This window comes from Myxocyprinus asiaticus, chromosome 8 (assembly GCF_019703515.2).
Source record: "Myxocyprinus asiaticus isolate MX2 ecotype Aquarium Trade chromosome 8, UBuf_Myxa_2, whole genome shotgun sequence".
In the NCBI taxonomy this organism is placed as follows: domain Eukaryota; kingdom Metazoa; phylum Chordata; class Actinopteri; order Cypriniformes; family Catostomidae; genus Myxocyprinus; species Myxocyprinus asiaticus.
The window spans coordinates 15519656-15532770 of NC_059351.1; the positions used below are offsets into that span (position 1 = coordinate 15519656).

The following is a 13115-nucleotide window of genomic DNA, read 5'->3' on the forward strand; positions in this document are numbered from 1 at the left end:
CAGTCAATCATTGTTTTGAGGAATGAAGGCTATACAATGCTTAAAATTGCCAAAAAACTGAAGATTTCATACAAAGGTGTACACTAGAGTCTTCAAAGACAAAGGACAACTGGCTCTAACAAGGACAGAAAGAGATGTGGAATGCCTAAAACTAAACAAGAGGATAAGTACATCAGAGTCTCTAGTTTGAAAACATGTCCTCAGCTGACAGCTTTATTGAATTCTACCCACTCAACACAAGTTTCATGTACAACAGTAAAGAGAAGACTCAGGGGTGCAGGCCTTATGGGAAGAATTGCAAAGAAAAAGCCACTTTTGAAATAGAAAAACAAAAAGAAAAGGTTAAAGTGGGCAAAGAAACACAGACATTAGACAACAGATAATTGGAAAAGAGTGTTATGGATCTTAACCCCGTTGAGCTTTTGTGGGATCAGCTAGACTGTAAGGTGCGTGAGAAGTGCCCGACAAGACAGCCACATCTATGGCAAGTGCTACAGGAAGGGTGGGGTAAAATGTCACTTGAGTATCTAGACAAACTGACAGCAAGAATGCCAAGGATCTGCAAAGCTGTCATTGCTGCATGTGGAGGATTTTTTTGATGAGAACTCTGAAGTAGTTTAATAAGTTCTTAACATTTATTTCAAACTGTAATAGTAATTTTTCACATTATTAATGTCCTGAATATACGTTGTGATCAGTTAAATGCCACTTTGGTGAATAAAAGTACCAATTTCTTTCCATAAGAGCAAAATCTATACATTATTCCAAACTTTTGGCCGCCATTGTGTATATATATATATATACACACACACACACTTTTTTATCCACTAATATAGGAAAACTTGATATAGGAGTGGGATTTCATTGTGATTAATATTGATATGTTTGCATTCAGGAAGGCCACTGACTGATAATTATGGAACACTCAAACTAATGTCAGATCCACCCATATCTTAAAAGCATTTATTCTATAAAGCTGACCATAAAAGTAAGCAATAATAACCTATTAAACATATTTGAATTGTATTCAAGTAATTATTTATAAACATTCTCACTAATCAAATGATTTGTATCAAGCTTTTACGTTTATGTATGATGCACAGTGATAGGCTAATTTGTAATAAGTTATTTTTCCCTTTTATTTAGCACCTGCTGGTTAATGATATCATATGCTAAATGTACATTAGGAAGCTATATGCACTGCTGCAAACATTCTGACATACAGTATAATGCAATAAATTATGAGTGAGTCAAACTAAATTTTACTGACTCACATTAACATACCTATAATCATAATTTGCCTGTACAAACAGCATTTGGATAGCAAGCAATGCTAATTATTTTATGTTTAATGATTAAGAGAAATTTTACATGTGCGACTTCTGTAAAAATATAGCAATGCCAGTAGTATTGTGATCACAAGTGTGTGATATCAGTGTATTTTTTTACATTAAAGAAGAGTATATTCTCAACTTTCAACTAAAAAATAAACCTTTATTTATTGAATGAGATTTAATGGCATTTCTAATGGAATGGTCCAACCCGACCTGTAAGTCTTGTGCTTACAGAAAGTGTTATTAAACTGATCAGTCCAATTGTTCTGATATGCAGATGATATGTGTTTCTTACAGTGTTGGGTAAGTCACTCAAAACAGTAATCCACTACAAATTACAAATTATTACTCTAAAATTGTGATCAGATTACTTATTACACCATTCAAAAAGTAATCACATTACTAATTACTTTACTTTTAAGTTACTTTCTAAAACAATTCTCACAGAAACATTTTTGTTTTCTCGCTCAACAAATTAAAAATAATGTCTAAAAAGGTGTCGCACACCTTCCAGCTGTCACAGAAAATCAAACAGATGTACATATAAACATTTTAATTCATATTATATTCATAAATATACAAAAAGTAATTACCTTAACTGCAAGCTAGTAACTATAATCTGCAATAATTTAAAATGTAATATATTACACTATATACTTAAAAAGTAATTATATTAGATTACAGAAACGAATTACTTTGTAAGAAGCGAGTGTCGGGTTTAATCTGATTACAAAGAGAATATTGTATTTGCTATTCATATTTAAAGGTAAAAACACTGTTTGCTTCATTGTTTTTAATATAATCTTTATTTTATTTGCATTGTCACTACAAAACAAATCAATTAAGAGAAAACAAAATGATAAATATGGAAAAGACAGAAATATTAAACATTTAATGTTTCATGTAACCTCTGTAACATTCTGTTTTTCTGTACTTCAAATCATTTACAAGCTTACAATTATATAATCTATAGATATTCTCATGCTATTATTGAAATAATTACAAAGGCACGGATTACTTAGTAATTTACAGTACATTAAATTACTGTTTAATCACTGTTCATATATTTCTAAGAAGCAAAACGGCACTTAAATTTACACCCACCCCTTTTGGGAGTATCTGGTAATGAGCATACATATGATATATTACTATATGCATACCATTTTGGCTTTTAAACAAACCTGAAAATTATACATTTTCAAGTCATGTGAATTTATCTGTTGCCCCATGCTCAAAGGCAAATGTGCACTTGTTAAACGTACAGCATATGCTTTATATGAAAAGCTAACTGAGCTTCTTTTTTTTAAAACATTACCTATCAGTCAAAAGTTGGGACACACTTTACTGAATTTATGTTTCTGATTATCTTAAAACCTAAGATAATGACCTAAATTTGATCTAAATGCTTACAGTATGCTTATATGCAAAAATTTGTTTTGCAGATAAATACAAGTAAATATGTATGAATTTCTTTGCAAACCTAAAATATGTATGTATTATTTAATGATTTATTTATTTATTTTAAAGATTAAAATAAGATTTGATTTGTTTAATATTTTTGGTCAAGTTTTGGTAAATGTATATACTTGGTATAATGTTATTTTATAGTTTTAATGATTTTACTATTATTACAAAATGTGGAAAATGGTAGTAATAATAATAAAGAATAGGTAGATGTGTCCAAACGTTTGACTGGTAGTGTTCCTCCAGTATGTACCCTACATAACTACTGTATCTGTATAATTTTTTCACAAAACTATTTTTGGATATTGCTCTATGTGATGCTGATACTGATACAAACAAAATATTAACCAATCATGCAGGCATAATTTTTTTATATGTAATTTTGTAAATAAGTAAATAGGTAAATAGTAAGTAAAATCACAAAGGTTTGTCTAAGACTTCTGGAAGAGCATGGTGATAAATGTGTAAGGAAAAGACAAAACCCCAATATGTGTGACAGTGTTTTTGTGGGTATGTATGTTATGCATAGTAAGCATAAAGAAAGATGTTAACACACATGAGAATGATAGCATTGACACAGCATAAGCGAGACCAGAAGGGATCCTCTCTGGCGCCTTGAATCATGGGTGGTGGTGTCGCAGGTGCGGATTGGCCCGGCCGTGGACTACAAAACCCAACGGTGCGGACACACCTACCTCTACGCACTGACTCACAGCCTTTATAGACAAAAAAAAAATAAAAAATGAGATGGAAAAACAGAAATGTGAGATGGGAAGAAAATAGACTGAAAATCGAATGGCTTTGATGGCATCCCTTCCAAAAAGTACTGTGGCAATACCATGGTACAGGTATGGTAATAGCAAGGGCTTTGATATATACTGTACTCTGGTACTGAATGATTATCATTTACAGTACATACTGTATATCAAGGTATTTATATGCAGGGTTGGGGAGAAACGGAATACATGTAACGGGATTACGTATTTAAAATACAAAATATAAGTAACTGTATTCCACTACAGTTACAATTTAAATCATTGGTATTTAGAATAAAGTTACATTCAAAAAGTATTTTGATTACTGAAGAGATTACTTTGCATTTTATTGTCATTTGTTTCATTTAATATTTAGTCCTTTCAGATGGAAAACATTTATACGTATAAATGATGCGATACAAAGTGCATTTGAACAGCGGTGAGACACTTTCTTATGATGTTACATTCATACGAGCAGACAGAGAAGTAAGTTTGAAGTAAGTTTGGAGCAGAAGAAATAGAAATAAAGCTTGTGTAAATTGTCAGCTTTACGCTAAGCCAAAAAAAAAAATTAAATGTCTAGCCATTTTACAAATTGGATCATAATTTCTTTTTTCTAGTAAGACCCCCCCCCCACCCCACCCCTTGATGTACATGGTACTTCAAGATACTTCAAAGAGATATACAATAGTAATATTTATTTCAAAGAAAGATTGCACAAACACTTTTCACACTGACATGCATATAAGCACACTGTAGTATTTAGTCATTTAATATGCTTAATACAGCAAGCGTTCAAGCTTTCAAAATACAAAAAAAAAAAATCTCAACTGGTATTTGTTTTTAGCTCCTTGTGTGTGTTCACACGCATATAATACTCGCTTTTGTTTTGTCAACTGATACACAGATGTATAACACCACCACACCCCAATGAATAGACCGCAAAACATTTTCAGAGATCTATCATCAGGCCCTCTGCAGTAAACTCCGATCACACCTCCACTCTGCGGCAGGAAACAGGATTAGTGCCTGTGTGTGTGTGTGTGTGTGTGTGTGTGTGCTCCATACCTTCTGTCCTGCGGCTGAGTGTAGTAACTTTCTGTAAAGGTATTTCTCTCTCAGTGCTGCTGTTGAGTGTCCACCAGGTAAGATTATGAGTCTAAAACAAAATAAAACAAAGTCTTGCAACCGGACAGTAATCATAATAGTCCTATTGGTAACTATAATGTGTGTTTTAAAAGATCTATATGGGGGAATTAAGTTGTGTTGTTTATTTGCATGCATGTTTGCATTTTTTGTTTCACTTAAGGAATTATGCAGATCAGTTAACAGTGCAAACATGCCCAAAAATAGTGTTTGCGAACAGTGCAAACATGCCCAAACATCTGTGGTAACACTTTACAATCAGGTTTAATTAATCTTGGTTAATGTTAATTTATACAGACTGTTTAGTGAATTTGGCCTCCAGTTTTGTGTATTGGAATCCTAAGAATTTTTTTTTATAGGATCCTTTGGGATTGGTTCCAAAATAAGAAGGGAATTCCAATAGGAATTCTGTATTTCTAGGATTAGAAAAAAACTAGTGTATTAATAATGTAAAATTATTAGAATATTACCTGTTCTTCAGTGGGTGGTGGAGTTAGTAGGCTGATCACCACAACAACAATAGCAGTGAGGGTGCAGAGGATGATGGCAAAGTGCAGGTAGTGTATGCTCCGTAGGACAGAGGGTGCAGGGTCAAACACACTGCAGCGTGGAGGAGGGTATACAAACTCTAGGACCATCCGACTCAACCCCACTGCTAGTCCCACCATCAGACCCCAGAATGCTCCCTATGTATACAATATACAACAAACACACATTGGAAAACATTTTTTTTTTAAATCTCCCTTAAAGGAATAGCTCACCCAAAAATGAATATTGTGACATTGTTCACTCATACATGTCATTCCAAACCTGTATGATTTTATTTCTTCAGTAGAAAACAAAAACAGATGTTTGGCAGAATGTCCAAACTGGTCTTTTCTGGGCCTGATCTCTTGAAAATTGCAAAATAATATTACATGGCTACTTAAAAGTATCACGGCATTTCTGATGTGAAATGTCCACTGAGTGGCGCTAAAAGCGAGTTAAATTTTTTCCCATACAATTGAGGTTTTGAAGGTTAATGCTCTGCCATGCTTTAAATCAACAAAACCTACCTCCCTACCCTAAACCTTTAACCTAAACCTGACCAATAGTTTCATAAAAAGCAAATGTGACACGAAAAGGCCATTTTTTGGTGCTTCTACAACATTTTTGATCCACGTGTCGACTCGCATTCTGTCAGGTCCTTTGCGTCGCAAGTGCAACACTCTGTTAGTTGAGCTACTGCACAATTTGATTACACTCGAAAAAGTTTACAAATGTAGTTGGTTATGTACAGTAATGGCAACGTTAAAATGTATCAGCTTACAAGTCATGCACTATAGTTTAAAAGCGTTTTGATGTCATAGCATATGTGATAGCATTGTGTAAGAAACAGGGCAAAAAGTAAATGTTTATGCACTGATAATCTGCCATTTTACTTGTTAATTGTTGTTTTAGCAACTGAATTTAATTTAATTTCAAATTAATTTCATCTGGAATGTACAGCAAGTCATACAACAAGCCACATAAAAATTGTTTTGCAAAAATGCTTTAATAAGACCAGGCTTTAATTTCCTATTTAAACTTACAGCGAACACAAATTTAAAAGTTACTTTAAAGTAGTCCATGACTTTTGCTATATTTGTAGTCTTTTTAAACCATACGAGAGCTTTAAGACTGAAATTCAAGGGTAGCTTTCGAATCCCATTCACACTTGTACATATTCAAATGGTGAATTTTTGGAGTTTGACAGTCCTAGTCCCTTTCACTTTCATTACATGGAAAATAGCAGTTAAGACATTCTATAGAACATCTCCTTTTGGATTCCACAGAAGAAAGAAAATCATATGGGTTTGGATATGATGACAGAATATTCATTTATGGGTGACATTTTTTTTTTACAGTATATAGCATGCTCTGCACCTGCTGTCATAAGATGGCACTTACAACTACATACCAATACCAGTGTTCTTTTTTGCACGTGTGTTGAGTGTTCGTTTGAGCATGGGTGATGGTTAAGTGAAATGTCTTAGTTTACCCAAAAATAAAAATTCTCTCATTTATTCACCCTCATACCATCCCAGATGTGTATGACTTTCTTGTATCTGCAGAACACAAACACAGATTTTTATAAAAAATATCTCAGCTCTGTAGGTCCAATCAATGCAAGTGAATGGTGACTGGAACTTTGAAGCTCCAAAAAGCATATAAAGGCAGCATAAAAGTAATTCATACGACTCCATTGGTTAAATCCATGTCTTCCCAAGCGATACAATAGATTTTGGGTTAGAACAGACCAAAATATGACTCCTTTTTCTATAAATCTTGACATCAGTAGTCTCCTTGGCAATCATAATTTCAAGCTTGATTACACTACTTAGTGCCATCTAGCGCTCTGCACATGCGGCAAGTGCTAGTAAATTTAATTGAGCTTAAAATCATGATGGTGCCTAGAGACTGCAATGGCAAGATGTACAGTGAAAGAAAAGAGTTATATTTTGATCTGTTCTCACCCAAAGCCGACTGAATCGCCTCAGAAATCATGGATTAAACCACTGGATTCGTATGGATTACTTTTATGCTGCCTTTATGTGCTTTTTAGCTTCAAAGTTTTGTTCACCATACACTTGCACTGAATGGACCTAGCTGAGATATTCTTCTAAAAATCTTTGTTTGTGTTTAGCAGAAAAAAAAAGTTATTTTTGGGTGAACTATTCCTTTTACTCTTACTTTTTACATGCTTCAGATATTTGAAGGAAACTCTGAATGAACTCTGAGTTGAGATCCACCACAAACATTCTGGCATGACAAGCACATATTTGCTTATTCAAGGTACTTAAGGGTGGAGCATGTGGTGAAAGTCCCCTGAATAGCCAAGAATTCCTGTAAAATAATGTTATACAGTATATCATTGTGGGGTGCCTGATATTTATTTACAGTAGGTATTTTGCCAAAAAAACACATTTTGCATAGGGAAAGTAAAAAGTATAATTACATAAGTTAAAAAGTTAGATAACTTCTCAACTTGCATGCTTATTCTTGTACTATATTTGGCATAAACATAGTCATTCACATGCACACACTCATACAAATACAGTGCATCCGAAAAGTATTCCAAAATTGGTTAAATTCATTATTTTCCTCAAAATTCTACAAACAATACCCCATAATGACAACGTGAAAGAAGTTTGTTTGAAATCTTTGCAAAATTATTAAAAATAAAAAACAGGAAAAAAAAATCACATGTACACAAGTATACACAGCCTTTGCCATGACACTCATAATTGAGCTCAGGTGCATCCTGTTTCCACTGATCATCCTTGAGATGTTTCTACAACTTGATTGGAGTCCACCTGTGGTAAATTCAGTTGATTGGACATGATTTGGAAAGGCACACACCTGTCTATATAAGGTCCCACAGTTAACAGTGCATGTCAGAGCACAAACCAAGCCATGAAGTCCAAGGAATTGTCTGTAGACCTCCGAGACAGGATTGTATCGAGGCACAGATCTGGGGAAGGGTACAGAAAAATTTCTGCAGCATTGAAGGTCCCAATGAGCACAGTGGCCTCCATCATCCGTAAATGGAAGAAGTTTGGAACCACCAGGACTCTTCCTAGAGCTGGCCACCCGGCCAAACTGAGCGATCGAGGGAGAAGGGCCTTAGTCAGGGAGGTGACCAAGTGGAGAGAGGAGAACCTTCCAGAAGAACAACCATCTCTGCAGCACTCCACCAATCAGGCCTGTGGCCAGACGGAAGCCACTCCTCAGTATAAGGCACATGACAGCCCACCTGGAGTTTGCCAAAAGGTACCTGAAGGACTCCCAGACCATGAGAAACAAAATTCTCTGGTCTGATGAAACAAAGATTTTACTCTTTGGCCTGAATGGCAAGCGTCATGTATGGAGGAAACCAGGCACTGCTCATCACCTGGCCAATACCATCCCTACAGTGAAGCATGGTGGTGGCAGCATCATGCTGTAGGGATGTTTTTCAGCGGCAGGAACTGGGAGACTAGTCAGGATCGAGGGAAAGATGAATGCAGAAATGTACAGAGACATCCTTGATGAAAACCTGCTCCAGAGCGCTCTGGACCTCAGACTGGGGCAAAGGTTCATCTTCCAACAGGACAACGACCCTAAGCACACAGCCAAGATAACAAAGGAGTGGCTCCAGGACAGCTCTGTGAATGTCCTTGAGTGGCCCAGCCAGATCCCAGACTTTAACTCGATTGAACATCTCTGGAGAGATCTGAAAATGGCTGTGCACTGACGCTCCCCATCCAACCTGATGGAGCTTGAGAGGTCCTGCAAAGAAGAATTGGAGAAACTGCCCAAAAATAGGTGTGCCAAGCTTGCAGCATCATACTCAAATAGACTTAAGGCTGTAATTGGTGCCAAAGGTGCTTCAACAAAGTATTGAGCAAAGGCTGTGAATACTTATGTACATGTGTGTTTTTTTTTTTTTTTTTTTATAAATTTGCAAAGATTTCAAACAAACTTCTTTCACATTGTCATTATGGCGTATTGTTTGTAGAATTGAGGAAAATAATGAATTTAATCCATTTTGGAATAAGGCTGTAACATAACAAAATGTGGAAAAAGTGAAGCGCTGTGAATATTTTCCGGATGCACTGTATGTTTATGGTAACAATTTATTACCACAAGAATGCCAGCAGGGTAGTTAAAGTGTCTTCAGTAGGCAAGCTTCCTTTTTCTCATGGCATGATTAGCTTTCACAACAACAACAAGCCCTCAAACAGTTAGTTTGCGCAGTTCTGTAGATTACTGAAAATATTTAGAAAGCAATTATGCTTATCTGAGTTCTGACTACCTCAACAAAGTATTTCCTTAATGCCAAGGGGTATGAGGGCTAACATTCAAGTTTAAGACCCCTCAGGCTCAAAATGGCAAATTAGCACAAGAATTCAGAGATCCCACCCTCCCAGTTTTAAAGTTGGGAAATGTTTTGTTCAACAGGTTTATATTCTTTTGTAAAGCTACCAGTTTAACAGCTAATCCCATGCGGACTGTGCTACAGTCAACGGGAGCAATGAATGTTAGATTCGGTAACTCTAGGGCTCGACTGTCCATCTGATACAGCCATTTATGCCATTTTTTTTTCAAAACACGGTTACAAACGAAACTACATTTTCAATAGATTTTTAGATTTAAAGTGTGAGTGGTGCTTGCCCATAAAAAACTCGCTACCATGATGCTAGGGTGTTCAATTGCTAATATGTTCTAAATAGTTATAAGCGCATTGCTGTGCAGTTGCTAGGTGGTTGCTAGGGTGTTCTGGGTCATTGCTAGGTGAATGCTCACAAGACTGCTCAAAAGAGTCCACACCCAAATCTCCTAAGTAGTTCCTCTTTAGGTCAGAGATTTTGAAAAACCCCTACCATATGTGCAATAGTAATATAGCACAACACTCTGGTTCCGGAAGTAAAAATTCCATTCATTTTTTCAATAAGGTAATTGATTCAGTGGAGAGAGAGATGTAGTTAATAATGTGTGTGATTTTATATATATATATATATATATATATATATATATATATATATATATATGTGTGTGTGTGTGTGTGTGTGTGCATGCTAATGTGTGACCACAGGGGTGTTTGTTGAGGGTCGGGGTGGGGTTGGGGGTTGGGGATTGGGAGGGGTGGTAGTGGGGGTTAAATGTTGATTCTGTGTATATATGTTTTGCTTTTCTTTGTTTGATGTGTGAATCAATAAAAAAATGTTAATCACAAAAAATAAGGGAACTGATTATTAAAGCTGTACTATAGTACTTTGGGCTCTCTAGCTAAATCTATGGTAGAAAACCTAAAATTGCAAGCAACTTGCAGAGGAGTTGTTTCAGGCTCTCATGGTTTGATTCAAACTGATGTCCTGCCGCTTGTTGTTCTGCTCTGTGTCTGACCTTAACCACCATAGCTTCTCCAGCCGACACACAGCCAGTCCTTCTTTTTGAGCTTACGGACATGACATAAACATGCAAGGACGAATGACGTAAGCCTGCAATTTCGTGCCAAATCCGACCCGATAGCTCTAAATAAAAATCATTATTGAAGGCTTACCGTAAGACAAGTATCAAAAAACATAAAAAGCATGCACCTCCAAAAATTGTTTGAATCAATATGTATCAATAAAAACACACATAAAAACAAGTTGGCACACTGTTGCTCCTAAATTAATTTAATGAGATAAACAAACGTGATGTTTCGAGATACATGCACTTCGTCAGATTTACCGTGAGACAATTATGGGCTTTTGAACACAGATTTTTCATGTACTCACTCAATAATGAACATTTGTTAATTGTAACCAAAAAATGTTTTACGTAGTTTTAACAATAACTTTAAGCCTTTAAAGATATGAGCTCAGAAGTTGTTAATCCATGATATACTATGCTTCTGTTGAAATCATCAGTCTGAGTTATTTCAACCTCATTTCTTGAAATCCAAGTTTTATAGCAGAATTTCTGGTGAAGAACTACACAAACCATGATCCTCAGGGGGGAAATTCACCAATCAGAGAATCATGGCAAATAAACTACGGCAAAAGAGCCCAGCAATGACTGCCCACTCCCATAATGCACTGCGAATACCATGACCGAGTCAGTCTCTCTACACTCTCTAAATACAGATATCTTTGTATACATCTAAACATTTTCAAAATTATGAATCACTAGACTTTTCCGCTCTTTCTGTGTCTTGTGCACACTGCTCACACACATACATGCACACACGCACGCTGTTTCTCTTTTTCAATAAATCTGCATCCCTGTTGATTCCTGGAAAAGATCTGACAGACACAATGCACACTGGTTTGTCAGAAACATCAATACAGTAACAGTTAACAAAAGATAATATGATGCAATAATAATGATTAAAGAACATTCAGACACTACTGAAGAGCCTAGGTGGAGCAACTTGTTTTTCTGGTTAATTAATCTACTTCAACAGAAGAATACCCTTTGCCGAACAATATAAATCACTTAGGCCTAGATCAGAGTTTCCACTAAGAAATGTTGTGCCAGCCAATGTGTCCAGGAATTATAAAGTTTACTGGAAAAATTGGAAAAAAATCATATAATTTAGGTGTTTATGTTGCTCTGTAAAGCGATGGACTATGCATAATAACGTGATATAATAATGACACAACATGAACGAAAAACATCTGTTCTGTTTAGCTGCTATTCTATATATAAAAAAATAATAATAATGGCCATCATGGAATTAGTGTCTAATAAATAAATAATAATAATAAACATTCAAAAGGGGGCAAAGCAAAAAAACAATCTGCAATTTGCCTCATATATTTATGTTTACAAAGAAATATTAAAATAACAAAAATCATTAGGTTATATGTGTCTATTGGTTAGGCGATATGAATAATATGCTTCTCATCCGACACACGCATCTCTGTTTCATGTGAGTGTTATGCACGTGAAGTCCAACAGGCCTCCCGTTATTTACAGGAAAGCGCAGAGTGAGATAACTCACTCTACTTAACCCTATAATGCTGTGTGTATCAAATATGATACACAACGTTTGATGGCTCCTGTTTCACCCTCTGTTCAAACTGAAAAGCCAAAAAAAATTATGGTATGTAAGTTTCACATGTTTATGGCACCATCTAGTGGTTAATTGTGAAAAACGTGGTTTCAATGTTTATATCGATCTATTTAAAATGGCGTTGGACTTGCGCGAAAAGTGACTCTTATGTTAGGATAAATGACAGCTTATTTTAATAAAGTAAAAGTAACAGTAATGATTATATTGTTACTTATATGAGTGGTGGTGGCGTAGTGGGCTAAAGCACATAATTGATAATCAGAACGTTGCTGGTTCAATCCCCACAGCCACCACCATTGTGTCCTTGAGCAAGGCACTTAACTCCAGGTTGCTCCAGGGGGATTGTCCCTATAATAAGTGCACTGTAAGTCACTTTGGATAAAAGCGTCTGCCAAATGTAAATGTACTTATATTTTAAAATGAGTATTTGCTGAATATAAGCAACTTGTGCTTGGTTAAAATTTTGTATATTATTTTATTGAAAAAGCCAGTTGAATTTACATGTATCAGATATGATATAACAGGCTTTTGAGTTATATCTCTCAATCACCATTCCATTCCATTCATGCCTACCACAAAAAAAAAGAAGAAAAAAAAAAGAAAAATAATTTATAAGTGTGAACTAACATTTCTGTGTATTTTCATATATGCAGCCTGCTCTGTCATTATAAAGATCTCATTATTTTACATTACAAGCTATTATGAAGTCATCTTACCATAAGTTCCTGAGACTCAGCAAAAAAAGTTTTACAATTTCTCTTTTTTTAAATGTCAATATAGTGTTTGGTGCATAAAATACATATGATAATTGAAAAAAAATATATATTTTATTCATATAGTATTTGATGTGCT

The 13115-nt window shown here is 35.3% G+C and overlaps 1 protein-coding gene across 1 annotated transcript in view; it reads right to left on the reverse strand.

Annotated features, from left to right (window-relative positions):
• Nucleotides 1–2112: 2112 nt before the first annotated feature.
• Nucleotides 2113–13115, reverse strand: part of LOC127445438 (sodium/glucose cotransporter 5-like) — a 52739-nt gene continuing 41736 nt past the window's right edge. The window contains exons 13-15 of the mRNA XM_051705511.1: nt 5170–5385; nt 4622–4712; nt 2113–3514 (exon numbers count right to left, since the gene is read on the reverse strand). Of these exons, the coding sequence (XP_051561471.1) occupies nt 3318–3514; nt 4622–4712; nt 5170–5385 (504 nt within the window). The 3' untranslated portion in view covers nt 2113–3317. The remainder of the gene's footprint in view (nt 3515–4621; nt 4713–5169; nt 5386–13115) is intronic.